The sequence below is a fragment of the Genypterus blacodes genome, unplaced genomic scaffold (genome assembly GCF_046128005.1).
Source record: "Genypterus blacodes isolate CSIRO-AG114 ecotype Tasmania unplaced genomic scaffold, CSIRO-AGI_Gbla_v1 ptg000077l_1, whole genome shotgun sequence".
NCBI classification, from domain to species: Eukaryota; Metazoa; Chordata; class Actinopteri; order Ophidiiformes; family Ophidiidae; genus Genypterus; species Genypterus blacodes.
In genome coordinates, this window is record NW_027466886.1 from 273,528 (window position 1) to 300,909 (window position 27,382).

At 43.3% G+C, this 27,382-nt stretch overlaps 2 protein-coding genes across 7 annotated transcripts; both read left to right on the forward strand.

The window, feature by feature from the left end:
- The first annotated feature begins 404 nt into the window (after positions 1-404).
- Positions 405-27,379, forward strand: LOC143007069 (lysosome membrane protein 2-like). 3 transcript variants are annotated; one of them, XM_076158457.1, is made up of 13 exons: positions 406-877; positions 9,881-10,038; positions 10,795-10,942; positions 11,033-11,224; positions 11,431-11,522; positions 12,075-12,194; positions 14,270-14,448; positions 16,626-16,744; positions 16,974-17,047; positions 17,149-17,200; positions 17,365-17,517; positions 17,839-17,880; positions 18,227-20,518. In XM_076158457.1, the coding sequence occupies exons 1-13, from the start codon at positions 755-757 to the stop codon at positions 18,326-18,328; spliced, it is 1,554 nt and encodes a 517-aa protein (XP_076014572.1). In that variant the 5' UTR covers positions 406-754; the 3' UTR covers positions 18,329-20,518. The 3 variants fall into 3 exon arrangements, with proteins under 3 accessions (XP_076014574.1, XP_076014572.1, XP_076014573.1); XM_076158458.1 differs by lacking the exon at positions 17,839-17,880 and having other exon boundaries at positions 407-877; XM_076158459.1 differs by lacking the exons at positions 17,149-17,200; positions 17,365-17,517; positions 17,839-17,880; positions 18,227-20,518 and adding an exon at positions 27,307-27,379 and having other exon boundaries at positions 405-877.
- Positions 21,363-26,735, forward strand: nup54 (nucleoporin 54). 4 transcript variants are annotated; one of them, XM_076158453.1, is made up of 14 exons: positions 21,363-21,471; positions 21,779-21,886; positions 22,048-22,137; positions 23,075-23,161; positions 23,254-23,412; positions 23,833-24,059; positions 24,176-24,363; positions 24,450-24,646; positions 24,729-24,783; positions 24,881-24,974; positions 25,190-25,297; positions 25,413-25,532; positions 25,665-25,775; positions 26,292-26,735. In XM_076158453.1, the coding sequence occupies exons 1-14, from the start codon at positions 21,429-21,431 to the stop codon at positions 26,418-26,420; spliced, it is 1,716 nt and encodes a 571-aa protein (XP_076014568.1). In that variant the 5' UTR covers positions 21,363-21,428; the 3' UTR covers positions 26,421-26,735. The 4 variants fall into 4 exon arrangements, with proteins under 4 accessions (XP_076014568.1, XP_076014569.1, XP_076014570.1 ...); XM_076158454.1 differs by lacking the exon at positions 23,075-23,161; XM_076158455.1 differs by lacking the exon at positions 21,779-21,886 and having other exon boundaries at positions 21,414-21,471.
- Positions 27,380-27,382: the final 3 nt, after the last annotated feature.

Genomic DNA, 27,382 nt, shown 5'->3' on the forward strand with positions numbered 1-27,382 from the left:
TCCGTTGCGTGTGTGCCTCTGTGTACATGTGTCGAGTACTGTAATGTGTTAGATTTGGTGGAGCCCGTTACTCCTTGCTAAATTGTTAACAGTTCAGATAAATAAACACAAAAAACCTGCGACCAATATGACCTCCCAGCCATGCATGGGAGCAAATCAAAATTATACAGTGTTAACAACTTGTCTCTTGACGGTAAATATAAACCTCTGAGAAAAGGAAGTTGCAAGTTCTTTAAAAGTTGTGCGCGCACTCAGATCTATCCGGACGTCCTTGAAGTAAACCCCGGATGACGCGCACCCTCGTCTCACCCGTAAAGACTCGCAAACTGCCGCTACGTTTCGGACCAATCAGTGTCGGTCTGTCGAGGAAGGAGGGAGGGAGGGAGGGAGAGAGAGTGAGTCTACAGCCCGCTACAAAAGCCCCGTGGCTGTGTTTACTGCGGCTTTCACTTCTCTAAGTTACTCTACAGATCTACGAAAACCCTTCGTGGTTGTCAGAGAGAACCGCTTCGCTATTGCCCACCAAGCCGGGTTACACTTCACTTACTCTGCTTGGGTTTTGGTCACTCGGAGAGACCAAAACACAGATCTCCAAAAACTTTTCTTCAACTTTTCTTCCCCCACGCTAAAGAGGGGAAGCGGCAGAACGTGGGGACATCAGATCGGAACCCCTCAGTAGCGCTTTGGACAGACCCGCCCCATTCATTCTCTTCTCCAGGGTGCTGGGCGCTGTCTGCTCCGCCACGCCGTCAAAATGACACGAAGATCCTGCGCGATTTACGCGGTGGGGATCATCTGCGCACACCTGCTCGTCATCGGCATTGGCTTAGTTGTGGCTCAAGTTTTCCGCAATTTAATGCATAATCGACTGAAGAAGGTAAATATAATCATTTCTAACCCTCGCACAAAAACACATGCGTGGTATTTAAATGACCAATTTCTGAAATAACAGACCAAAGCTCACATTCTCTCTCTATTTGTTTTGAATGCTCACACTGTGCTCTGATAGTAAATGGACGCAGCCTTCATAATACAATGATGGGACTGTGCCTGTTTGTTTGTGCTTTGCTGGAGACACTGTACACACACACACAGCTCTGTGTAAAGCCCTGTTGATCAGATCGAGATAGTTTGTTTTGCAGATGGTCATTAACATTCATTAGATCTCGTGTCATAAATGATAAGGACGCATTCACAACAAACCCTGGGAAGGAAGCATGGATGGAAACACTCCCTCCCTTCATTTATCACCGTGAGATGTTCTGACATGGTTGTTATTATGACTATGTAACTGTTATGGCTCGTCAGTTGTTGAGGTGGACAATGATGGGCTGTGTGTAGCCCCCTCCCAAACACTGACAGCTTATGTATAATAAGCAGCAACACTCACTGAGGATGGGTTATTATAGGTTTATATGGGCCAATGCAACGCAAACAGCATTTGCAGTCTCCCACAGTTAGTTAGAGTCTGCTCGTATTAGTTTAGTCATACCAGTTCCACTTCTGACATCATAAACTTTTTCCTGAAAAAAGAAGAAGGTCTTTGGACACACAGCACAGGACCAAAGGGTTTAATATTTTAATTCTGAAGTTACATCTCACCTGACTTATCACTCCATAGTTGTTTACTCCATTAACTGACTTTTTGGATGAAATGGTCAGCAGACTACTCACCTAGTTGATGGTTCCCTCCACTTTGAACCTTCTTCAGGTCCAACAGTGAACATTTGTGTGGCCCCATTTAAGTCAGAAATCTAAATAGATAATTTTAATAAACTTAGAATAATATGAATCGTCACCACCTCTGTACTCTCCTAGCAAAGTAAGAAGTAATTGTTGTACCTTCTTTCCTCCCTCCATAGACTGTTATTGTTGTAATTCTGCAGTTATTACTGCAGAATGTTTATACTGCAGGATAAAGTCCAGCGTTCACCCAGATAACTGGTGACTGGCATAATCTACACTACATGTTTCTGGAAATGAAACTTTTTGGAAATGCTGACATCACATGACCACACAATTCACACCCTGGGTGTCACTCAATAACAATGCTGTCCCGTTAACCTGAATGCAAATTTGTGTTCCTTTAAGTTGGTCGCACAAATCCTAGGATGAAGATTGGTAACATGTGTACGACTCAAAACTGAGCTTCGTTTACGAGACTTCAGTTGGAGAGATTTCCATTCATGTTCTATTGTTTCTGGGAAAATAAGTGGGGGTTTAAGAGAAAATCCTCTTAAAAGAGTGGGAGGAGTGTCTTTGTAGGGTCTGTTAAGGAAATCAAATATTAAGTGACTGAAAGTTGATGAATTAGTTGAATTCAATTGTTTAAGGGTTGTGCCCCTGTTTGCATGATCTATCACTTAACATCCCCAATGAAGACAGTCCTTTGTCTTTTATTGTCAAGGAATAACAATGGTCAGTGATGATGATGAGGATGATGGTATGTGTGCTATTGGATCACAATGCATTCGTTAATGAGAAACAAAAGCATGAAGACAGTAAAAGAGTAGTGCTTTCTCAATGCTTCCTTGCTGCCAGGACATTCCTGGCAGATCCTTTAGCTTTACTGTGGTGCTTGGTCAGATTTAGGCTGATCTGTGGGAGTAAGAGGGTGGGAGCAGGAGCGTGGGGCTTTGTCAGTGACATTTAGCAGATGGGAACCTGTCATTCATCTTACATAGACATCAGTCATCTCATCATCTCATCTCATGTACTCCTGTCATTCAAGTCTCATTTAAGACTCATTCAGTTACCAAACTCTGAAACCTTTAATCTTGAATCCCACATCTGGAGTCGTTGGGCCACAAACACATTGATTGCAAAGTAATAAATACACATCTGTCGTGTTTTCAAATTCGTTGTTTTGCTCGTTTACAGGAGTCATTGCCTTTTTTGTGTTGTATATTTTTATCCAAGAAAGCATTTATTTATTTTTTTGCTATTTGTTTTTATTAAAGCAAACATTTTACATGACATTGCGCATACAATTGGAGACCATTTTTTATACAGAAAGAGGGGGAAGAGGAGAGAGAGAGATAGAGAGAAAGAAGGTAGGTTGTATTAATAATACTATTGTTGTTGTTAAACTTTATATGTAGACCCTGAGGTAGAATACAAGTAGATTGAAATTGTAATGATGTCATAGGGTAAATACAGTGTTTACAGGATGATGTCAAACAGCAATCTAGGGTAGTACAAATCGCATCATCGGCTGTGGTAAAGAGAAGGAGAGAAGAGAGAAACAAAAAAAAGAGGACATCCCACCCTGAAACCCATCCGAACCCCGCATCCATACAACCCCATCCTGGCCCGCCTGGGATGTAAAATAAAATGAAAAAATAAAAAGGAACATTTCGGTGTTCTGGTATTCAGTCACTGGTCTGGCATAGCCTGTAGATCTGTGAAGAAAGAAAGCATTTGACATGACAGTGAGCATACAGTTATGGGACATTTTGGAGATTGTTTTTGATGCAGAAAGAGGGGGGGAAAGAGAGAAATTCATCTTCCAATACATGCTTTTTACATTTCATGCAGTACATACATGCTACACATACATGTTTCGCACAATGCCAGTTACACAGATGCAAATCGCACATGGAAAGTTTTCGCCCCGCTCCGCCCCTACACACACATGCACCGGAGGGGGCACTGCAGGCAGCCAGCAGCCGGTGCCAGTGGAGCAGGTTGGGGTTCGGTGCCTTGCTCAAGGGCATAGAGGCAAACTGGCAACTCTTTGGCTTTTTGGCTGCCAGTCCACAGGGGACTTGAACCAGCCACCCTCCGCTTCCCCTATCAACACGATCCCCCTATCAACTGCGCCACTGCTAGGAAGATAGAGATGGTAAAAGGAGGGAGAGAGGAGATCAACAAAAATGGAAGATATCCCCGCCCTGGCCCGCCCAAGATAAGGAAACGGGTGTTCATGTATTCAGTCATTGGTACAGGAGTCATTGACACTTAAAGCACTCTGTAGCTTTAAGGTTAAAGCATGGATTCTTTTTATTTCCTCTTTTTTAGGGTTGAGGTTTTGTCTGTAAAGTTCAAAACGCTCCCAGAGAGTTCATTTTACTCTCATAACAGTGCAGGTGTGATAAGACAGTTGGATCTCAGTCATTGTTGGGATAGGACACACCTTCATTCTTAGTTTGAGATGGAGACTTCTGGGTGGTTTTTAGCAACATGAAACCAGGAAGCTCCATATTATTAGAGCTCATACAGCATACATTTTAATATTCCTCCAAGACATGTTAGCTCTCTCACTTGTGGATCACATATTTACAATGTGATTATGCAACTGACTCAAGGATCAAGGGAACTTTCAGGAGTTTCTGTGGCTTATTGCCTCGTAATCACCACTTGTATACAAAGTGGCAGCCACCAAGCAAAGGTTTCATAGGTTTTCATTTATTGGCCTATAAAATTAGGCTAATTTCTCTCAATTCTCTAGTGTTTAGTGTTTGAAGAGAGCGTGTTACCTAACAATGGGGTCACCTTGTCTCTGTGCGCCTGACAACTCTCTTAAATCAACAGGACTCTTTGTGAGGTGGTTTATCAGGGGAAAGTAACAAGCTCTTCTGAGAGTCATTTATTAAGACCCACCAGGAAAGGCCATGAGTTGAGCTGTCAGCCCTTTTAGCACAAAAGACATGTGACAGGAGATAAACAGGAAATAAAAGTATAATCATGGGATATGACCCTGGGATTCCAACTGACACGCCATAAAATGCTGTGCCTTGGTTATTGCAGTGTATAGGTTATTGCAGTGTATTGTGTTTGAGTAGTTTAGTTTTTTTTTGGTCTTTTTACATCTCTTTACTAAAGCATTCAAAAGTGATTATTATGAGAAATGTTGTTGATTAAATTCCTTCCAAGACAAAGGTTGGTAAGGCTATAAGCATGTTTTCACCACTGAAAATGTAACCCTGTCAAAAATATGTATGCGTAGCGTTGAATGCGTTCGATTTATGGTTACAACTCAGACAACAAGGTCACATGACGTCACAGCATCAGTATTTACACCTGTTTGCAATGAGGTCGGAGTAACTAACAAAGCACTTATTACACGAGCTGAGAGAAGACCAATATAATAAGATCATTCTGCTTAGATAACGCAAAGTTATTAAAAGAACTCATCTAGTTATCTCTGGACAATGATGTTATCTCGAGAAAACTTGTTATGATATTGCATGTCCTCTCTCAGCTTCAGTCCTTTACAATGCTGCTCAACACTGTTGGACATCATAGGTGTCCATTGTTTCCATTCTATCGTGGTTGTGATTTCTATTTACAGGTCAATGATGGTACGCAGGAGTTTGGTAGGACAAATACGCTGGCGTTATCCCAGACTTGTCATCGCAGAGACCAAAAATATCATGGCAATTTGGACGCGGCCATGTTTGACAGGCTCTTCTCCATATAAATGCAAAGGTTGCGTGTGACTAAAAGGTGTGTGGGTGTGTGAGCTAGGGCTCACCCACACATGCTGACACGCCTACTCTCCGCCTGGCTCTGGCGGTATGATTTATGTCAGCCAGATCAAGTTACTGTTTTACCCCAGTCGCACCAGTGTGGAATAAATCATTCCATGGATATTTTCCCAGCAGTAGTCCCTCTTTGTGTGCCAAGCTTCCTTCACACTGCTGGGTTTATTGGGAAATGGGGCAGGTCATGCTTGCATGTGAGTTATACAGCGATGAGGTGATGATGGAAAATGTAAAAATTCATCCCTGAATAAGAATAAGGGGTTTCGACATAGATTTCATGACTAGTTGCACCTTAATATACATACTTTCATGTTCTTACTTTCAATCTTAGGTTTATTTGACACATTGATCCATTCAACAGGCCATAATCCTTTTAGTCCTGATGGCTAAAAGGGTTATCCAAAGCGACTTACATTACATACCACCCATTACAGAGGGGGGAGCAATTGAGGGTTCGGTGCCTTGCTCAGGGTCACCTCGGCAGGGACTGAAACCGGCGACCCTCCGGTTCCCAAGCGGAAGCTCTACCCACTGAGCTACAGCCTCCCTATTTCTTGGGGGTACCTTCTTTCGTAAGCTACACTTCTCCGTCACTGAATCATTTGTGCAATTTGCTGACTTCAGGGCAGTTACGAGAAATCTCTTATCTCTCTTGCGAAAGCTTTATTTCTCAGTGATACCTTCTTTCGTAGGCTACACTTCTCTGTTATTCCTTCTTGTGTAAGCTACACTTCTCTGTTATTCCTTCTTGTGTAAGCTACACTTCTCTGTTATTCCTTCTTGTGTAAGCTACACTTCTTGGTTATTCTTTCCCTACATCCTCACACAGGATGCAGGTGTTATTACGTTTGAGTACATGCAATCATCAACATCAACACAATTGTCTTGCTTTTGGCCTTTTTACCACTATCTCTTTTCTCACGGTACACAGTCTTATCTGTGTTTGTGATTCTTATTGACATGTTTTTTACTTCTTATAAATGCTTTAGATTTCAAAAATACTTGACACCCCTCCATGAAATCTGAAGCTACTCATTAGTCCCCCAAGAGAACTTTGGCCAGATTATCTCCGTTGGATCTGGGGATGGGTGAATAGTTGAGGCCTTTCCGTCATTGTGGTCATCCGGCAGAGGCGTTGTGGGGGAGTAAACGTGTGCTGGGCTTCCACCCAGGGAGAGCTGAAGCATCTTAGCCAGGTCATCACTGATGATAGTGATGGCGGGAGAGAGTTGTAGCACATCCGGCTTGGCCTCACTGATGTCTGAGATGGCTGGTGGATGGTTCTGGTCTGTGGGCTGGGGAGTGGCTACCCTTGCAGCCTTGGAGCCAGGGAGTGGCAAAATGCCTGCCCTGCGCCAGTCTTCTGGCGTGATGGTGAATATGCCGGTTTTTGCCCTGCTGACTGCAGCTGCATCTCCCCATGCATCCAGGCCGGTGGTGGTGTACCACAGGCTGGTGTTGCGGCCCCCTTACCCCTTCGGTACCGGGGGAAGCACTTCCAGAGGGATGTTGGGGTCCCGAGCGACGCAGATAATCAGGTCCTTCCAAGTTGTCAGCCCCCATGGCCCACACCAGCCTTCGGCCTGGGCTTTCTCCCTCAGGTCGTCTGGCTGGTCGGGCAGGTAAGTAGAATAATTTGGATCCTCAGGGTCCCGGAAAACCCTGATCACTGTCCATGCACATGGTGAGCATAGGTGGAGGTCGGTGCCATCCCATTCACAGGAACAGTCACGGTTGTCTGACGGATCCCCCCGCAGATCCCATTGGGTGAGGATGCGGAGCCGCGGCAGATGGTCAGTCCGGCAAATCCCACAAATGAAACAGTCCATCACATTAACTGGGGTGTAGTACCGACCTTTGAATTCATGTCTGTTTCCCTCATGCTGAGCGGGCTTCTCAGCACCTGGGCCACTCCAGGTGACTGAGAGCGTGGTTGGTCTCAGGTACACCATGCAGCTGACCCCCGGCCGAATAACCCGTGTGGGCCGGTGACCGTAGCTGGTCGTGTTCGTTCACGGCAGCTCTCCTCTAAATGAATCGGTGGACTTGGTAAATTGCTAGGTTAGGTTTTAGTGACTCATGTCTGAGGGAACCCCAAGGGTCCGTTTAATTTCGCCTTTGGCTAGAGTTAACTGGTTAGAACCTATTCCTACCTCATTTCCTGTCAGCTCATCCTTGCGCCTTTACTGGTCGCAGAAGTGTGTATGTATGTAAACAATTTTGTAATTTGATTTGATTTGATCAGGTTTTTATTAGCAGGGGCAAAGCTCACAGCATTGTAGCCAATCACACATCACATATATCCCTATGCTAATCATAAACTATTAAGAGTACACAGACTATAATTAAAACTACAAGAAGACATTCCACTGCTAATTTAACTACCTGTTCTGATCTGATTTAAGTTGTTATTTAATCATCAATAACCTTTTATCAAGTTTCCTAATCTGATCTTAATGTAATTTAATTATTAAGATTCTTCCATTTAGCTTAAACCTCTGATTCTAGTATAAACTAGTTATTAATATACTTCTATTAAGTTCTCTAATCCCATTCTAGTGTGAACTAACCATTAACATTCAGTTATAGACATTTCTTTTTAAGACCCAACCCCTGATGCGCTCGCTCTGCTCTCATTGGCCAGCTGCCTCGGGCCTCTGTTGACAACACCCACAGACAATGAAACCCAGATGGTTGTGGCGTGGGTCAATTAAGGACTCATTGCACAGAGGCATTCAGGGCAGCTCAGGACCGCTGGGTTTGGCTCTCTGAATTTTCCTCTGTAGGCACAAATCTTACATTTGCAACACATTCAGCACTCTCAACTACTGCATATTACAGTGTAGGTATGTACAAATGTTATGAAAACAATGCCCCCAGCTGATCTTTGAGTGTGCACATGCAAATTACAATGAAATATATTTCTTGTTCAGCGTGCGTTTCTGAAATTCTGGTGCAATTTTCTTACTTTCATATCTGATTAACTGCACCAATATTTTTCAGTCATAGCAAACCTGGAATCTGCTACGCTGCTGCTTACGTGTTTGTAGGAATTATCATCCATGTAAAACCACTGAATGAAACCTTAATATGGCTTTGATGGTTTTCATTCATAATAAGGGTGAGCTAATGACAGAACTACTGTGTGCAAATCTATGCATAAAGACTTCTGTGAAAAGCCAGTTGACATGCCCAGTGTTACTCACTTCCATGTGTTTGCCTCTCAACATCAAAGCTCCCGCTGTATGTGTATTCACCTGCTCCTTGTGTTTTCGTATAGGGAGTGGTGTTAGGGTCATTGGGGTAAAAGCTGAGATAAGAGGGCTTCTCTGTTCATGTTTTCCATGCAGCATTTCATGTAACATGCTGGGAGGGTTACTATATTGATTGTTCGAAGCATGAAAGAAGGACACAGAAGGACCATGCGCTCCCTTCCTCAATCCAAGGTGACAGCTTTATTGTCCTTGGCTAGTCAGCTAAACTTTTGTCTCTGAGCAAGTAGAAGGTACCCCAGAGGAGGCGGGGGCCCGTCGGCCCCTGAAATAATGGAACACGCCTGCATGTTCTGCTTTTTTGTCTATGTAGTAAATAGAAGTCAAAGTTAAACACCAATTAGACATAATTAGGCCAAAGCCCAGTTTGCCTTAGATGTGTTATTGCATCAACTAGGATCATCTTCTAGCATATTGTGCATCTAAACAGGACGGTATATGTTGCTGTGCCGCATTACCGGGCCTCCTAGGGCCCAGTCCTGAGGAATGTGGATCAGATCATTAAGGTCGGAGTCCTGAGCAACCAGTGGGCATCCAGCTCCATGCATCACATGATCTGTCAGCGACTCTCCCAGAATGCTTGTTGTCATTGGTAACCATTGACAATGGAGCCATGGAAGGGTCTCCCCTAATACCATTCATGTGCAGAGGCAACGCTCTAGCCTGACGCGCAGACAACAGCTTCCCTCAACGACCCCCCGAGGATGTTTTGTTCTCGGGACTGTTTTTCTTGAGAGCAGCTTGTAGAAACATCAAGTTCAAAATATGGATTAGCTGTTGCAGATTCATCAGAAAGTGACAGACAGCAAAACATGCAACTGCTTGTCTGAAAATATGCTGTATTAAATGTGATTTTTATTCTGAATATATTAATATGTGTCATCTAGGTCACAGTCGATACATTTATAAGCCTGTTGATAATGTGTCTCCACTGTGATTGAGAGATTAAATCAATCTCATTGTGTAAAGACACAAATTAAATCGGAATAAATGACGGTTCATATTAGCAAGCAACGTGGTGTAAATTGAAAACTGAGTGAAGTCTGCATGTCAGAATGAATCAAATTAGTCTCAATCATTGTGGGCTTGTCACTGAGATGTGTGTGCCTGATGTCTCCACAGGAGATTGTTTTGAAAGAGGGCAGCCGAGTGTTTGAGTCATGGAAGAGCCCCCCTCCCCCCGTCTTCATGGAGTTCTTCTTCTTCAACGTGACCAATGCTGACGAGTTCCTGGCCGGGGCCAAGCCGGCGGTCACGCAGGTCGGACCCTACACATATAGGTATGGTGATAGTGCTTTGGAGTACTCACACACATGCTCTGAAGTTGCTTTATATGTGGCAGGAAGTTGCATTAGCAGCACTTCATTTTTCACCACCAACATAAACCCACAGAAGAGTAGCGGTTGATCCTGTACATGTTTCTGCTTTACAGAGTGTATTTCAAGTATAATGCAGACATTGTATAATTAAAAAAACAATAACGCTCAACCTCAGGCTGCAGAGTGAAGCTAGTTATTGGGTTTGTTTTGCTTTACGTTTTCTAATTCAGTATTATTGAACCGTTCCTTTTTTGCATAGCAAAGATAATAATCTGCATAAGCGAACCACAAAGACAAAAGAGGCTGCGTATGCAAACATAAATGTTAATGTAACTGGTGATGCCCAAAAGTTATTTATATATATATGCAGTATGTAGTCGGCTGCTCTCATTTTATTCACTTTGTTTGAATAATGCGGCTACTAAAACCCTTAAATAAATATCAAGGCTCTCTTGCAAACTACAAAAATGTTACAGCCGCCACAGTGTGTCACAGTATGTCGACACAGTCTGTTACCATGACCTAGTCCTAGCCTATATTTGTCTGTTTCATTGACCTCATCTCAACTGGATGTTTGTGGTTAGACGCCGCGTGTTGAAATTGTCTGGACCGTTTTCCCTCTGCAGTCGTTTCTTTGACTCCCACTATGACAAAAAGTTATATTCTGCATGAAATCATACAATGCAAACTGTCTATATATTGCCGTGTTTTGGACAGAGAGTACAGGAAAAAGACCAATGTGACCATGGTGAACAATGGCACACGGGTGTCAGCATACAACACAAAAAGCTTTGTGTTTCTGAGAAACAAATCAGTGGGAGACCCAGCTGTCGATGCCATCACCACTGTCAACATACCTGCCTGGGTGAGTGAAAGAAGAACAAAGTGGAAACAGGTTGTGTTTTTAACTGATTTTCTATGCTTCTTCTCACACATTTCCTCCTTGCTTGTCTAGGCTGTAATGAACAAAGCGAAAGGGAGTTTCTTGAGGTCGACCATGGCGGCTATCTGGATGAAGTCCATAGGTAGCGGCATGTTCACTACCCGCACTGTGGATGAACTGCTGTGGGGCTACGAAGACCCCTTGCTGGCCCGCATCGCCTCCACAAATCCTGACGTGGAGAAGGTTTTCGGCCTCATGTACAAGGCATGAAAATTACGCTTAATATGTTTCTCAACATATTAGGAGAACAAATGATCAATCAGTCGATCAATGGTTATTTTTCCCTGCTCCTGCAAAAGGATAATATTATATTAAGCAGGGATTAGGTGCAATGCTGATAAGAATGTTGGGTAGGTTTGGACACACACACACACAAACTTAATGCCGAAAAACATTCTGGATCCTTTTAGAAAAACGGGAGCAATGACGGCGAATTTATCTTCCACACCGGGGAGGAGAACTACCTGGATTATGGAAAGATCCAAACTTGGAAAGGTCAAAGGTCAGCATTCATCCTGTCACACACACAGTGATCGGCTTATTCCCTCGCTGGGTGATATAAGGCTAAAATGTGTCTCAAATCCACAACTTTTTGCCAGTAGTCGGCTGTATGTCTGTCAGTCTTCGGGGACAGGACATCCTGATATTGGGGGACATGGAATGTCTCGCAGTAATGGTGCCATTTAGTGGATTTCTTCGTCCCTTTTTCTCCTGCCAAGTGTCGCGTTAACGGCTACTCCCAGAGAAGTCCATTTCCCCCCCCATTAAGAGCTTGAGACAAGGAACAGCTTTGATTTTCAAAACATTTGACAGTCATTTACAGCTCTCTGATGGAGATGATAATGATGCTGATAGGACGCTTAGTGCATGTTTTGTTAAAAGACAAAAATCTAAGACAAAAACACAGATTGTTTTGGTCCTTGCTCAGTGAAATACATTACAGGCATGCAGCTTGTTATATCAATGGATTTACTCTCAACAATTTTAAATGATTGCAGAAAAACACAATTGTATGACTTCTTCCCTTTTAAACTATTTATTCACATTTAAACAGCCAGTTGACATTCTGGACATCTAACCAGAGCAACTGCATCAATGGATCGGATGGGAGCGCCTTCCACCCCCTGCTGTCCAAGGACGAGCGCATTTACGTCTTCACCCCAGACCTCTGCAGGTACTGTTCTATATATTCACCCTGAATATTGTTAACCAATGCTGGGATTGTAATTAGGTAAGGGGCTACCTTTACCACCTACAGAAATAGACACAACTTTCACCATCCATGTATCTATTGCAGCCACTCATGTATACGTCCTCTACCGATGTACCATGTTTTACCTGTTGCTTATGATATCTGAGCCAAAGTCTATTAGCGGCCCATGACCTGGACTGAACTCGCCGCACAGGCTGTTCGGGACTTTAAGGTCTGGTATGGAAGTAATGTTCACCAGCCTTGGATCCCACGAATTGTTAACATAACATCCTGATTACATACAAACAGCGCAGCAAGTGTTGTTTTTTTAAAGGGCTTTACTGCCTGTAATGCAAGAGCTTTTTTGGAAGACTAACATGCACGTTTCCAAGAAACACTATCTGGAAAGGCTTATTTGAAGAAGAATGTCTGACAAGAGTATAAAAGGGAGGAAAGGGGTTTGAGCTTGGAAGGGGAAGTGTAATGCTGAGAGGGAGACTACAGAGAGAGAGACTACAGAGAGAGAGAGCGAGAGAGAGAGAGAGAGAGAGAAAGAGGCACCGTTTACTTTTTGCGTTTTTTGGATTAATATTGATTCCTGTTCACGGCAGCTTGATATTGGGTGTTTGCAACGGTCTGGCTGTTTTGTTGTGATTTGTTAGGACTTCCACAATCATCAGCCAGACATGTCCACAACCGGCACTTAGGTCGACATGAGAATTCGGAAAATGCTCCCCAACAGGGTGACCTCAGTCAAACACTTTCTCCTGTGGCAGCTTATCGGCAGGGAAGTTCTTCAATCAGCTATGGAATTGTAGACTAGCTGTTCCAACGGGGGTCATTGTCCCTGCTGATGTTGGAGACCCTCCAATTTGGAGCATAACCTTGACCTGGAAAAGCACAATCTGCTGCATGCTTCTTCCACCTTTTGTTAGGCATTGAAAGTCGGAGTAGCGGGGGTTGGACCTGACACTGATTGGATGTGTATGAAACCCCTGTCTGTAATGTTTACACAACACTTTCACCTACTTACGCATTGTCAAGTAGCCACATCATGGCCGTCTGTGTTGTTGTGACATACAGGAGGCTGTTTTCATGTGCTATTTTGGATTAATTTAAAGAGGAAATGTTCCCGTATGACGTATTCACTAACCTTTCACACAATTCGGCTCACTTTTCTTGACACAACAGTAGTCACGCTCTACTTTATGACATCAGGGTTTGAGCAATAATGCCTGTCTGACATTGTCGCTCGTGACCCCCTTGAAACTGTAAAAGACAGCCGAGTTGCATGAAAAGGTAAAATTCAGGTCATCATCCTTCCTCTGACTACGATTTGTCTATTTTTTCCAGAGCTCTAGCTCTCTGTGAATAAACCATTTTAGGGTAGGAACACTTCAGGCGCTCTTTACTTGACTTCTTTGGTGGAGGTCAAGGGAGAGGTCAGCACAGTATTGTTGCACAGTTGGTGGGCTGTGTAGCAAAGGGCCACATCCTCCCGTCCAGCTGGCAGGCACTGTAAGCACTCCTTTGTTCTCAGAAAAGACCCATCAGGATTCCCTATGAAGGACATAACTGCAGACGCAAAGATCCGTGATGAGCCGCTGATAGACGTATGACTCTCCTGTCGGTTGTAAAATCTTGAGACATCCAAATCTAATTTAGGATGAACGGCGTATCTGCTATCTGGAAGGGAAGGTCGCAACAATGCAGCAATGTTTGCAGTGCATGTTTCAAATTAAAGACGTACTCCAGTGTGAATTGTTTTCTCAAATGTTCTTGTTACCTTTAACCGTCATGTTTTTGTTCGTCTTTTGGGCTCAATCACACAAGTCTTATTCCAAATGACGCAGAATCAATTTAGTTTTAAATTGGCCTCTAGTTAAGTTGACTTCATTTTAAAGTTTAAAGAAAATTACAGTTTGTATCGTGTCAGGTTAGCTTTAATAGGAAGTATATTAAGTTGGAATTGGGGTCATAAAGTCAAAGTTGCAGAATCGATATGACAGTTAGGCTGCATAAAAGGTGATGTAATAAATGGGCGTTTTACCCTCCAGGTCAATCTACATGGAGTTTGAGAAGGACGTGGATGTGAAAGGAATACCGGCGTACCGCTTCACACCGCCGCGCTCTGTTCTGGCCAGCAAAGAGGAGAACCCGGCCAACGAGGGCTTCTGCAACAGCCCACAAGAGTGCCTGGGAACGGGCGTTCTCAAAGTCAGCCCCTGTCGAAAAGGTAAATGTCAGCGCGTACCCGTACAGTATGCCAGTCATTCTCTCACCCACACTCTGAAACCTTTCTCAGCCTCTGGCCCGCACTGGGGAACACTTGAACTATTCTATTCTCTCTTTCTGTACTCCAGATCTCGCCTGCCTTGAATTTTGAGGAAAGGCTTAATAATGTTTGTATCAGCCATGTCCTACATTTCTGGCATTATTTACCCTCTTTGTATCATTAGCACTACTTAATACCCCTAAATACCCATGTGACACAGCCCCCTAACCCTCTCCACACATCAGGCGCCATCTGACCATGACTGGCCCAGTAGTGCAGTGAGCTGTAAGCTCTGTCACCTGACTGGCCTTGAACATGACCAGCTCTTATCTCGCTGCCTGTGTCAACAGCTCAAGTGTCTCTTGCTCCTGTTACTCCTGTAAAAGTTTATCATCCCCTGTTAAAGGATAATAATAATTATATTCCATTATTTTACCATTACATACTATTACTGTTAGTATTATCAACTATTTTGGCTGAGCACAAGCACTGGAGTTATTCTGTTAAACATACACACACAATCCGGGAACCTGCCCTGTTCAAATACTCTTATCTGCTGTACCAGTGAGTAGCTTCCCCAGAGTAGAGGTTGTTTAAATTTCTTATTCAAGGGCACCTCAGCAGTGGTGATGACTCAGCGGCAAGAACCTTTCCCTCAGTTCTGCTTGTCTGAGGCTAAATCTGGTGACTGTCTGATGGCGGGGTCACTTTTCGAACCCATATGTAGGTCACCAGTGCCCTCACATTTCTGGATAAAGTGATTAGAAAGGTGCCCACTGCATAAACACATAACAACAATGCAACTTTCACAAAAACAAAAGCAGGCGTAATGGTAACTAGGTTGGATTACTCTACTCTACAAAGTTTTGTGTCACTGCAAAAACATTTTGTCACTAAGAAATGAATAGAAAATGCCCTAAATATCAAAAAATTATGTTTGGAAAATTGTCAGAACTTCTGTTAAAATGTCTGATTTGGCTCTAACTTAAAAAAACACAGGTATGGTTGTTCAAGGTTTTCATATTAAAAGCATTGTCTGTCAAAATTCCTTGTTGTTCTCGGGTTAAGGATGAGAAGTATGTGAGTTCAAGTTTAGGTGTTGAGTCTTTGACGGGTATGACCACACCAGTACAAATCACACACAGTCACGTGTTTAAGTGACCTTGTGGGTCGTCACGGGAACAACCTCTCAGGTGACTGTGGGTCCAATGTTTTCGTCAAACGTCCGCTGCCAAACACAAGGGGAGGAAAACTCTCACCTCTGCTCCACTTCATCGGCACTTCATGTTCTGCCACTGTGCTGAATTTATAAACAACTCCTATATCTGACTTGTCACCACCTGCTGACTCACATTTGGTTAAAGTTGAGACCACATTTGCTGTATTGACCCAACATTTCTACATTCAATTTAATGTTGGACATTAAACAAGCCATGTTTACGTGACTACCCACCCCCCACCCCCCCACCCTTCCCACCCCATCACTTCCATATGGCTTACAGTGTAGGAGCACAAAGTCTCCTGTTGACAATGTGAGGAAGGAACTCAGCACGACTAAGGCAAATCTGTATGTGGATCTCAGTTCCACCCTGTGACTTGTTGTATAGATGAGGCTGTGATATATGTGTGCACATATTGTTTGTGTTTTGTGAGGCACAGACCAACATGCTGTGTGTCCTGTGGAGGTGATCAGATTACATCCTCCTCTATACATCATTATGAGACTCTGATTGCATCAAGTGTGATGCAAATTTGTCTATTTCCGTCCTTTTCCTCTTCTTCATTGGGACAAAATAAAGTCATACGAATACAAAGTTAGCTTTCAGTTCAACTCCTGCAGATCAATTTGTTGATACCCCATCTGTGCTGTGTGAAGAAATGCAAGCTGACTTAGAAATCACTTGTATTTAATGCATGGATTAGCAAAATTAATGAGTGTGGCTTGTATGGGACATGAGGCGACCCTGTTATGATTCTGTGTCAAGTCTCATGAAACCAAAATTAGATAGTTGTAAGGGTGAAACACTACCAGACTGATGTTGACATGTTTAATTAAGTGGGGGAAAAGAGTTCAGCCGTTTTTGAGTAGAGATAAAGGATACAGCTTGATGCTCCACTCCTCTCCTCTCCTCTCCTAGGGGCCCCTGTGGTGGCCTCCTTTCCTCATTTCTACCTAGGAGACTCTGAATATGTCAACGCTATTGAAGGACTGAACCCAAAGAGAGAGCATCACCAAACATTCCTCGACCTGAACCCGGTAGGCCACAGGACTTTTCCATCAGAATTGTGACTTTTTTACAATTTTACAATCAATCCTTCCTATGGCGCATCATCCATCACACACATATCGGAGCAGCTTAGCGTGCAAAGGAATGTCATGCTGTTTTAAGGGACGTACAGCTGCACCATCTAGTGGTACATACGAAGAAGTACAGGGGTTTGTCAGCCTCAGTTTTATTGCATTATGAGTGGATCTATGCTTTCAGACTGTTGGAGTGATTGTACGTGCCAGCAAAAGGGCTCAGGTCAACATCTTGATGAACAGAGTCACTGGATTCCCGTGAGTGTCTGCATCCAAACACACATTTAAACACTAAACGTCTAATTGATGTATTATTCTGAACTGAGTATGGCATGTGTCTGTCATTGTTTTAATAACAGGACGACTAGAGGCCTCAATGCCACAATCTTCCCTGTAATGTTTCTCAATGAGGTAGGAAACATGAAATTACATCCAGGTTAAAACAGCATAATGTGGTTGATGATAGTCAATTACCGGTACACTATTTTATGGGACAATACAGCATCACATGACAAAATGCTAACCATTTACTCCCCATATTGACCCTTTGTGATGCATTCTGCCCTAATACACAGACTGTGGTGATCGATGATGCATCTGCGGCCAGAGTGAAGAAGCTGCTGCTGATCACAACCCTGGTGTCCAACTTCCCGCTCATTATTGTGGGTCTGGGTGCTATTATGCTCATCGTCTTCATCCTCCTTCTGGTCCGTATGCGCCAAAAGAAGGTATGACATGAAATTTCACTGTTAAGAGTTCCTGGCAATTAGGGTCTTGATGAATTTTTGCCAATTGACAACAAACAAGTGTCTTCAGAAGGAGGAATGACCCCTTAGTCAGGAATCACTGTATTCTAAACTCACATTGACACGAGTAGCTTTCTATTTGCTTTCTATGTCGTTATTGGTGTGTGAATGTGTATATTTTGCCTAACATGTTCAGTTGTCTAACCGCACACTAATGGTGCTGTGCATGATTGCATTGCTACTACTGCATTACATCATCATATGTCTCTAAGCACGTATTAATCCCTGTGTGTCTCTATGCAGAATGAAGTTAAGCGTGTTGTATTTACCAAGGCGCTCTATGCTGTAAGTCTACGTGGTTCTTTTGCTGCTTTATTCACAACTGCTCTGTGGCCTCTTTGATTGACTATCTGAGCCTTACATAGAACCTACTGTGCATATTCTACATCTCCAATTCTTTATTTCAGTATGAAGTATGACTTTTACCTTTGCTAAAATAATCATGTTACATAAGGTTTAAAATAATGTCAGTTTTTTACACATTAACACTTTGTAACATCATAATAATGTTGACGATGGCAAAGTTAGGTAATATAAGATCCAAGTTTAAATAATTAAGAACTGTGCAGAATCAAAAGCAACCATGTCACATCCGTTCCAAATGAAAAGGTTTTGCTCTCTTGCACTACAGACGACTGCTGAGGAGGAAACTTCTTACAAGCCGGTCAGTGACAAGGAAAAGGAAGATGTCCAGAATGGAACCAACATCGGAATGACAGAGGCACAGTCCTGAGGATGAGTGCACCAAATAGATGGTGGGAGGTGTTTGGTGTGTCATTAAATGCAAGAGGGGATGGATGGGGCGGGGGGGGGGGGGCTATAAGACATTTTTTGTAGACTACAGCATTTTTACAGACTGAAGATCAGATCTCGACTAAATTGACGTGTCAGTCAAGGGCTCTGTTTGACATTGACCCTCATCAGTGGCTGATGGTGTGTGAAATGTAAAAAGTGCAGGCAGCAGCTCTCTGTGGGTAGGGAGGTAGAATGGAAGTCGTATTTCACTGTGCCAAAATAGATATTTAAGTCTTGACTCAAGACGTGGCGATGCAGGTTGTGTCAGTGTTCTTCGTGCAGGGCCACCATGGTGAACCTTTGGGTCTGTCTACCCCCTGCTACCTCCACCTGCCTGTAAGTGGTCCCAATGTCACCTGGCGGGTTGCGTCAGAGGAGGAGCCATGTGACATTTGGTCCAATCACAGCCAGGGGGACGCTACCAGAAGTAGAAAAGACAAAAGACAGTTCTGAAGGACTTGTACTGTGCACTGTGTTCACTGGCCTGTTATGTCGTCATTTCGTCTTAGGTATTGTAAAATATACAGGGGCCTATGGGAGTGATTTGGGACCGGGGTGATGAGTCTTTTAGCAATTCAGTATTACTACGATCTGGTTCAATTTCATCCTCAAATAATTGAAACAAAATCTTGTCCCGGCTCATTATCTTTTTTCTACTCATGCACTGTATTTTTAGGGATGTCTGTGCACGTCATGGTCACCATATTTTTGTACAAACAGTGCCAGATGTGTTGAACCGCTTACATTCCTCTCAGTGTATGACGGGGATGAATGTCACAGGAACGCTGTATATTTTGGATACTTTTAATTTTGTAACATAAGAGGTCATTTGCATTTTTTGTGTAAATGTAATGTAGATTTGTTATCACGATGGACATATGTAGTTTTTATTGCCATTGTCACTTTTATCGGTCACCTGAAGCCATGCAAATTGTAACTTTCTCAGATTGATTCATACAGGACTGAATGTAAACAGAATCAGTATTTTGCTCTAATGTTACTGACTTACATTTCTATGTCAAAAAAATGCCCAAGCATCGAATTAACTTTTGCTAATGTTTAAGGTTTATTGTGTTATTGTTAAAAGCCACGCCAGCATCAAAGGTGCTAACATTTATATTCAACAGGCTATTTTTCCTTTATTTGTGGGCTCAAAAATCAACATCATTACTTTGCAGTTTCGGAGTGTGAGAATTGGAACGGAGTAGAAATTTTAAAACACTGTAGTTGCGAGTTTAACGGAACTGCTGTTACTGGACTTTTTCTGTCATTTATAGTTTTCATAGTTTTTGTCATAGGGATCCATCATCAAATGATGATATTCCTCTGAAGTGTGAACAGTTTTCTTCCAGCTGCCAAACTGAAACAGAAAGTGTGCATTAGTTTTAACATAGCTGGCAGCATCCTAGTGTTCTCTTAAAGAGATCTGTGTCAGTCATTTATGTTCAGTTACATCTCATGTTACAGCAGCGTTTTCAACAGAACTAAACTCATTATACTGTTTAGAAAACGCTGCAGAATCACAAAATGTGTACTTGGCTGAGTCTAGCTCCCAATGTTAAGCCAGAGTGAGAGAATGGTGTCATTTCAACCTCTTCCTCACATGCACTATAATATCCAATACTGAATGTTTTTGGAAAATTGTACATTTTGAAGATATCACCAATCATTTCATTTGTGTTTGACATTTAACATTCAGTTGTGTGCATCAGTAGGATTGTAAAATGGTTATAGTTTATACCAAGGGCATCATTCAGTTGTTGAGTTGTTGACAAATGGGTTAGATAACGTGTATGGTAAAAACTACTCAAGTGTGAGAATATAATTGAATAGTGAAATGGCTAAATAAAACATTTTAATGCAAAAAACTGGCAACGCAGTATTGGATAAGATTAGCAACACGTTTCAGATAGAACCATAGAAAGATGGCTGTTCGGGTCATAAAACAAAAACAAAAAAATAGAATAGATTGTGTGATTTTGGCTACTTTGTGCCATACTTTGATTACAATTTGTACCTTTTGAAATATTCTGTATTGCTATAAGCTGTCTACATCCACCTCTGCTGTTTTGGAATGTTGACTGAAACTAGTTACTCTGTACACACAAATAAAAGCAGTTTAAATAAGGATGTATTTTCCTCATTTAAGTGTTTCCTGTAGTGGTAAAATAATGATTACACTTTATGTTGATGGACAGAAACATTCAGAAATACACAAGAGAGATAGCATGTCGGAGAAGAACATAAGTGCTGCGCTGCAATAATTAGGGGGATTATGGAGAGGATGTGAGGAGATTGCCTGGATGAAGGTGGAAAGATCTTAGACTAAAAACAACACAGGATGCATTGTTAATGGGTGAAGAGACAGGAAGCAGATGTTTTCAGTGTTCCTTTATAGTCTTTTCCATATATGTGTTGGGTGACAATATGTGTTGTTAGTGTAGGTTTACTTGTTATAAATCATAACGCATTTCGTTGTCAAGACTCACTGTTGTGTTTTTTGTGCAATGACAATAAAAGGAAGTCTAAGTCTAAGTCTAAGTCTATAAGTGGGCCATGACTTAACTACTGTGTTCTATAGCTTGTTGACTTAATACAAAAATAACCACAACACCTGTGATTGTTGTGATACAACATTAAGCAGAGGTCTGACCTTACCCACCAAGCAAATAAATGATTCAAGCAAAACACCCATTCACAAACATTTTGGGGCAAAACAATGATAGTTTTGCTGAATTATTGGCTGGTGCTTGTCCAGTCCGTATGCAGATCATAGATAATATGACCTGTTTGGAGCTCTTTTAGTGTGAAAAATCAATAAGCAAACCTCTATTAGCTCATGATGATCATTTCTAACCCAGATGACGGCAATTGAAGTAGTTACGTTTACTAATATTCACAGCAGCTGGCGTCTCGCCTTTTCCTTGTATCAATACGCTTCTGCAACACTAGATGGCAGTATGGCCTTGTTATGTTGGATACCAACTGCATGACCTACAGAAGAAGAAGAAGGAAAACTGTTTCTGGTGACAGTCAACATGGCGTTCAATTTTGGCGGCGCCACGGGTAACCCTGCGCCAGGTAGGAGCTTTATTAATATATTCAGATCAACTTCGACGGACGTATAAACGCAATATGTACATGCGGTGTAAAGTCGCGTCCTGTCGTTAGAACACACTGACAGGAAACGGACTCTATCAGCTGGTAGCCCGCAGCGAGCTAGTGTTCGTTAGCAAGCATGGCTAACCACTAGTCTCATGGATACTTGGAGTAACTTCTCTCGGTTTAACTCAACAGAACTAAACCCTTAAAACACGCGAATTAACCCTTACATTCTTAGTTGTGCACGTGACGTCATCCCACTTGTTTTTTATTGATCTTCCAAAAGGCACGTCTGGGTTTTCATTTGGTTCGTTTGGAGCCAAGACCACAGCTTCCACCGCTTTTGGCTTCGGGACCCCCGCCACGACCACCACCGCCTCCTCCGGCTTCGGCAGTATGTCCCCCTGACCTCTGACCCGTATCACCACTGTTGGGCTAAACGCTGTTCGCTAGACTAACTCCAGCAAGAGGCACATTTACGTTGGAGGGGAAACTACCAGATATGAATTCGCCTTGTGTTCGACTGTTTACATGCTGTCGTTTCTTGTGTCGTAGCTCTTACGGCGCCTGGTTTCGGGGCCGCCGCCACCACCACCGCTGCTGCAGCTGCGGCCCCCGGATTTGGTTTTGGCTCCACCACCACAGGTAAGATGGATCCCCCGGGAATGGAGGGCGCAAAGCTGGGATGCTGGATTCACACGATGATAGTTTGATGCCGGTGGTGCATTCAGGTTGGCTCGTTCACTTCCTACCGCAAGGTTCACCCAACCAAAACATGAAGGATTATCGTGACCTAACGGAAAGAAACAACAATTTTCCAGTATTGTACAAAATATTAGTTTGCATCTTCTGTCAGATTCCAGCCTAATGACCCGTAAGACTCATTCTTTCCCATGTGAATCCAGCAGAAGGTGGTGTAGTTTTGACTATTTGCAATTCCTGATCTTACTCTAGGCCTTTCTGTCATTTAACTCCTTCATGTCATTTTCTCCTCTTGCTGCCTGCCTCCGCTGGCTGCAGGATTTGGGGGGCTGGGAGCTGGAAACACCACTGCTGGTGGGTTTAATTTTGGAGGGTTTGGTTTAAATGCCAACCCAGCAGCAGTCAGCTTTAATGTGGGGTGCTTTGGTACAGCAACCACCACTGGCACAGTTTTCAATTTTGGTAATAGCCTGGCTAGCACAGGTAGAATACTCTTTTTGATTGATTAATCAAGTCTGTCTTTAAAAACATTCTCCATACATTTTCCCATGTGTGTGGTGCTGTGCTGTGTCATCCTACACACTGAAACGTCCATTGTTGTTTCCATTTGCATGACTCAGCGTTACCATGAATGGAGATCGCCTCATTTGATCCATGTACACGCTCCACACTTTCACTGTTTCTTGCAAGGCAGAACAACAATGCTAAATAGAAATACTATGTTTCAGGTTCTTTTAATGGTCTTAAGCTAAATCAACACATCTCTTTCTTCTGTATGTTAGGCAGTCAGCCACTTCACTCTTTCCTCCATATGTATTTCGGCAGCTCTAACCATAACTCCTCCCTGATCTTCTATGTCATGATATGCTACATTCTTCAGGGGCTTTCGGTGGCTTTGGTACAACTACAACATCAGCTGCTGCACCAGGGTCCACTTTTAGCTTTGCAACTCCTGCTAACACCACAGGTCAGCGCTGAAAGATTCTATCAAATCTAAAACACGTCCTGCACAGTGTAATTGATGTTTTCTCTGTGTGTCTGTTTGGCGTTTGGTGGCAGGAGGTCTATTTGGTAACACACAGAACAAAGGCTTCGGGTTCTCCTCCGGGCTCGGTGCTGTGACTGCTACTGGGGCGCCAGGATTTGGAACTGGATTAGGAGCTACAGGCCTGGGTGGATTTGGAGGCTTTAATATCCAGTCAACTCAGCAGCAGCAAGGTGAAGGAGCAGTGTGTGTGTGCCAAACATGTGTGCTCCAGTGAGAAGATGAGCTGCGGCAACCATCCAAGCAGAATACAGAAGCTGATATCAATAATATGTTTTCAATCTATCATTCATTTGTTCTCCTGTGTGATGGGTTCCAGTCTCTCTGATTGTAGAAAGTTGATTGATTTGTTTTCCTGTAAAGTTAGATTGAAATTGAATGCAGGCTTCCTCAAACCCTTCCACAACTGCCATCTGTCACCTGCAGAGGGCGACAGTGAGCAGAAAGTCACAGATATCAACTTCAACATCCTAACCACTCACAGCGTTTAGTTTTTAAAAATCAACCTGCCAATGTAGCGATGTGTCGTATACAAAATGTATAAAATAAGACTTGTTGGACGTCCCATCACTTCCTGTCCCTCCTGTCCCCAGGCGGCTTGTTCGGCCAGCAGGCCCAGCAGCAGGGCCAGGCTCAGCCCACGCAGCTGTACCAGCAGGTCACGGCTCTGTCGGCTCCTACGCTGTTAGGAGACGAGCGGGACTCCATTCTAGCCAAATGGAACCAGCTGCAGGCCTACTGGGGCACGGGCAAGGGTTACTACAGCAACAACGCCCCGCCTGTTGACTTTACCCAGGAAAACCCCTTCTGCAGGTTTAAGGTAACAGGTTGTAGTTCAGTAGAGAGGTTTGATGTTTTCCTTGGTGCAGTTGTCCTCAAGTATTGGTGTCAAACTCTGCATAGCTGTGACTGAGTGGCAGTGGTCTTGTTTTATAGGCGCTGGGCTACAGCTGCGTCCCCATCAGTAAGGATGAGGATGGTTTTGTGGTCCTGGTTCTTCATAAGAAAGAGGCCGAGGTCCGAGCTCAGCAGCAGCATCTGGTCGAGTCCCTTCACAAGGTCCTGGGTAGCAACCAGACACTCACCGTCAATGTGGACGGGGTCAAATCCCTGCCCAACGACCAGTAAGCATTTCTTTGAATGGCTTTCACAGAAATGTGTCGATACTTTGCGCCCTGGTAAAGACGCGTCGTTGTCTTCCTGCACTCAGGACGGAGGTGATAGTTTACGTGGTGGAGCGTTCACCTAACGGCACCTCCAAGCGGATCCCTGCCAGCACGCTGTACGGCTACATGGAGCAGGCCAACATCAAGGTTCAACTCTTGCAGCTGGGCGTGGCCATGTCCGTCACACGCACCGAGCTCTCGCCAACGCAGCTCAAACAGCTGCTGCAAAATGCTCCCGCAGGTAAACGACTACTGACAACGTGTGAATCATTCTCTCTCACATCTATTGTTTGAATATGAACCAGGGCGTTTTCTCTCCTTAGGCGTGGATGCTATCATTTGGGAGCAGGCCAAGGTGGACAACCCTGACCCTGAGAAGTAAGCTGGAGAACATATGTGTGGATCATTTGTGTATTGTTCAAACGTAGCAGATGCTGTTGCCGTGACAGTCCTTTCTTCTGTGTCTTTCCTCCAGATTGATTCCAGTGCCCATGGTGAGTTTTAAGGAGCTGCTTCGCAGATTGCAGATCCAGGAGCAGATGACGACACAGCATCAGACAAGAGTGGATGTGAGTCATATAACAGCTGTGCCACTGCTAGTCTTGGTCTGCTGAATGTAAAGGAAACGTGACCTCTTAAATTCAAGCACAATCCCTTCTAATTAACAATGGTGTTCTGGAGCAGATTTTTATGTATCCAGTTCTTGCACTTGCCTCCAGTAGGTTGCTCAAGATTGAAAAGAAATGGCTATTGACTTCTGGCACACTCTCGTTCACTCACACAGATTATCTCCAATGACATCAGCGAGCTGCAGAAGAACCAGGCGACCACCGTGGCCAAGATTGCTCAGTACAAGAGGAAGCTGATGGATCTCTCTCACAGAGTGCTGCAGGTACCCAGATCACTTCTGAAATACCATTTGCTCATTCCTACATAGAGTTTGAGGACAGTGTTTGGATCCAATGCCTCAGCCAGTATTCATGTTTAATGCTTTTATTCCCTGCCAGGTGTTGATTAAGCAAGAGATCCAAAGGAAAAGTGGTTATGCCATCCAGGTGGATGAGGAGCACCTCAGGGTGCAGCTGGATACTATTCAGTCTGAGCTCAATGCCCCCACACAGTTCAAGGTAAACTCTAAACTGATATTGTCAGATTGTGACTTAAATCTCTCTCTGCTGATGACGAGGATCCGGCCACTACTTGAGACCAAAGCTTTACTGGGAGTTTGAGACTATTTGTGGATTTGTCACGTTTAACAGGGTCGCTTGAATGAATTGATGTCCCAAATCCGGATGCAGAACCACTTTGGAGCCGTGAGGTCAGAGGAGCGTTACAGCGTTGATGCAGACCTTCTCAGAGAAGTCAGACAGGTGAGTGACAGGGCGTTTATCTTTTATCTGTGGCATTTCATTCATGCATGTCACTTTCCTAGAGCCTTTGGTTTCCCTGTTTTATTGCTGGGTTTTGGGGCTGCACCTAACGATTATCTTTTTATAGATTAATCTACAGATACATTTTTTGATTAGTCGATTAATCTATAGATTATATTTTATACGCAATATAGCAATTATTTCCCCCAAAATAAATATCAAACTTATGTCATTAATGTTTCAATAGTTTCTTCAATTATCTTCTCTTCTCTCCAACAAATGTAACAAAGATTTTGCAAGGCATTATTCCACAACTAGCCACCGTTTGACTGATGATCTCTGTTTTACAATCCAACATATTGCTTATTCAATTCAATTAAAAGTGATCGAGCGCAATCTGCATTCAACAACAAAAATACATGAGACGCAGGTCAGTTTGGGGTTTATATCCATTCTTTGCCTTTTTGCAAAACTGTAACATAGCTTTTTTTTTTTCCTGTGATCTCTCACCTTCAGCACTTGAAACAGCAGCAGGAGGGTATCAGTCAGTTAATCAGCGTCATCAAAGACGACCTGGAAGACATCAAACTGATCGAGCACGGGCTCACAGACAGCGGACACATGAGAGGAGGCATCCTTAGCTGAACCTGCTCGGCATACCAACACACTCGCACACACACATCCAGACTGTTATTGTCAGTGTCAGTCCTCTGAGAAGTGACACGCCCGAAGAGTCGGCACGCTGTTACTCCTGGCAAGTGAACTCGAGACGATCACTGTTCACCGAAATGTACTGAACTAATTTAATATTCAAAATGTTGTGTTATGAGACTACAAATGTGACTGGCATGAGTATACCATTTGTAGGATTGAATGTGTGATTTGATTGAAAATGTTGTAAATACATCTTTGTATTATTTTTTATGCCAATAGAAGATATTAAAATTCCATTCAATTTCACACCTTGCTGGCCACTGCATCTCTTCAGCTGCGACCACATATCCGTCCCATGGAACCCTTTTTTTTTTTTTAATCTCAACCAGGCAGGGTTTGCATAGATTTACCTTATTTTGGAAGCAATACAGTTTACCTGGTGCTCTGTTTACCTTGTCAGACTCAATAAAGCAGGACAGGAGTTGATAGGATTCACTTCCCCACATGGATTAAAGACTGATTGGCAGTTGAACTGATTAGGCAGCTTTGACCAGCTTATATCCATCCAGTACAGCCACATATCCACACTGGCTACAGGTAAAGCGCATTTACTGATGGAAATCCATACCAACATAAACTCCAGTTACCTATGAACTAATGTTATCTGGGAAGGCTTAACATCTGCACAGCAACAAACACGGCCTTCTCGTTTATAGGATTTAACATATTGCTTTTTATTAGTTAGACTCAAAGACTAGACTCAAAAGTATACTTCCCCTCCAACATCCTACGATCCACGTGACGCTATTTGAAGAATGCATCAACAAATACGTTGGTTACTTATACCAGTAGCCAATAAAGGTGTGCTCTCACAGTTGGCCACTAGAGGCTGCTGCAGCTCCTTCAGCGCCTCACCTCACCTCCCGAATAAACATTTTTATCAGTTGTAGCCA

Coding starts and splice junctions, on each gene's coding strand:
- LOC143007069 (XM_076158457.1), top strand. CDS start 755: ATGACACGAAGATCCTGCGCGATTTACGCGGTGGGGATCATCTGCGCA. Junction 11,225..11,430: donor TTTTCGGCCTCATGTACAAG/GCATGAAAATTA, acceptor GGATCCTTTTAG/AAAAACGGGAGCAATGACGG. Junction 16,745..16,973: donor CATTCCTCGACCTGAACCCG/GTAGGCCACAGG, acceptor CTATGCTTTCAG/ACTGTTGGAGTGATTGTACG.
- nup54 (XM_076158453.1), top strand. CDS start 21,429: ATGGCGTTCAATTTTGGCGGCGCCACGGGTAACCCTGCGCCAG. Junction 23,413..23,832: donor GTCAACTCAGCAGCAGCAAG/GTGAAGGAGCAG, acceptor TCCTGTCCCCAG/GCGGCTTGTTCGGCCAGCAG. Junction 25,776..26,291: donor TTCTCAGAGAAGTCAGACAG/GTGAGTGACAGG, acceptor TCTCACCTTCAG/CACTTGAAACAGCAGCAGGA.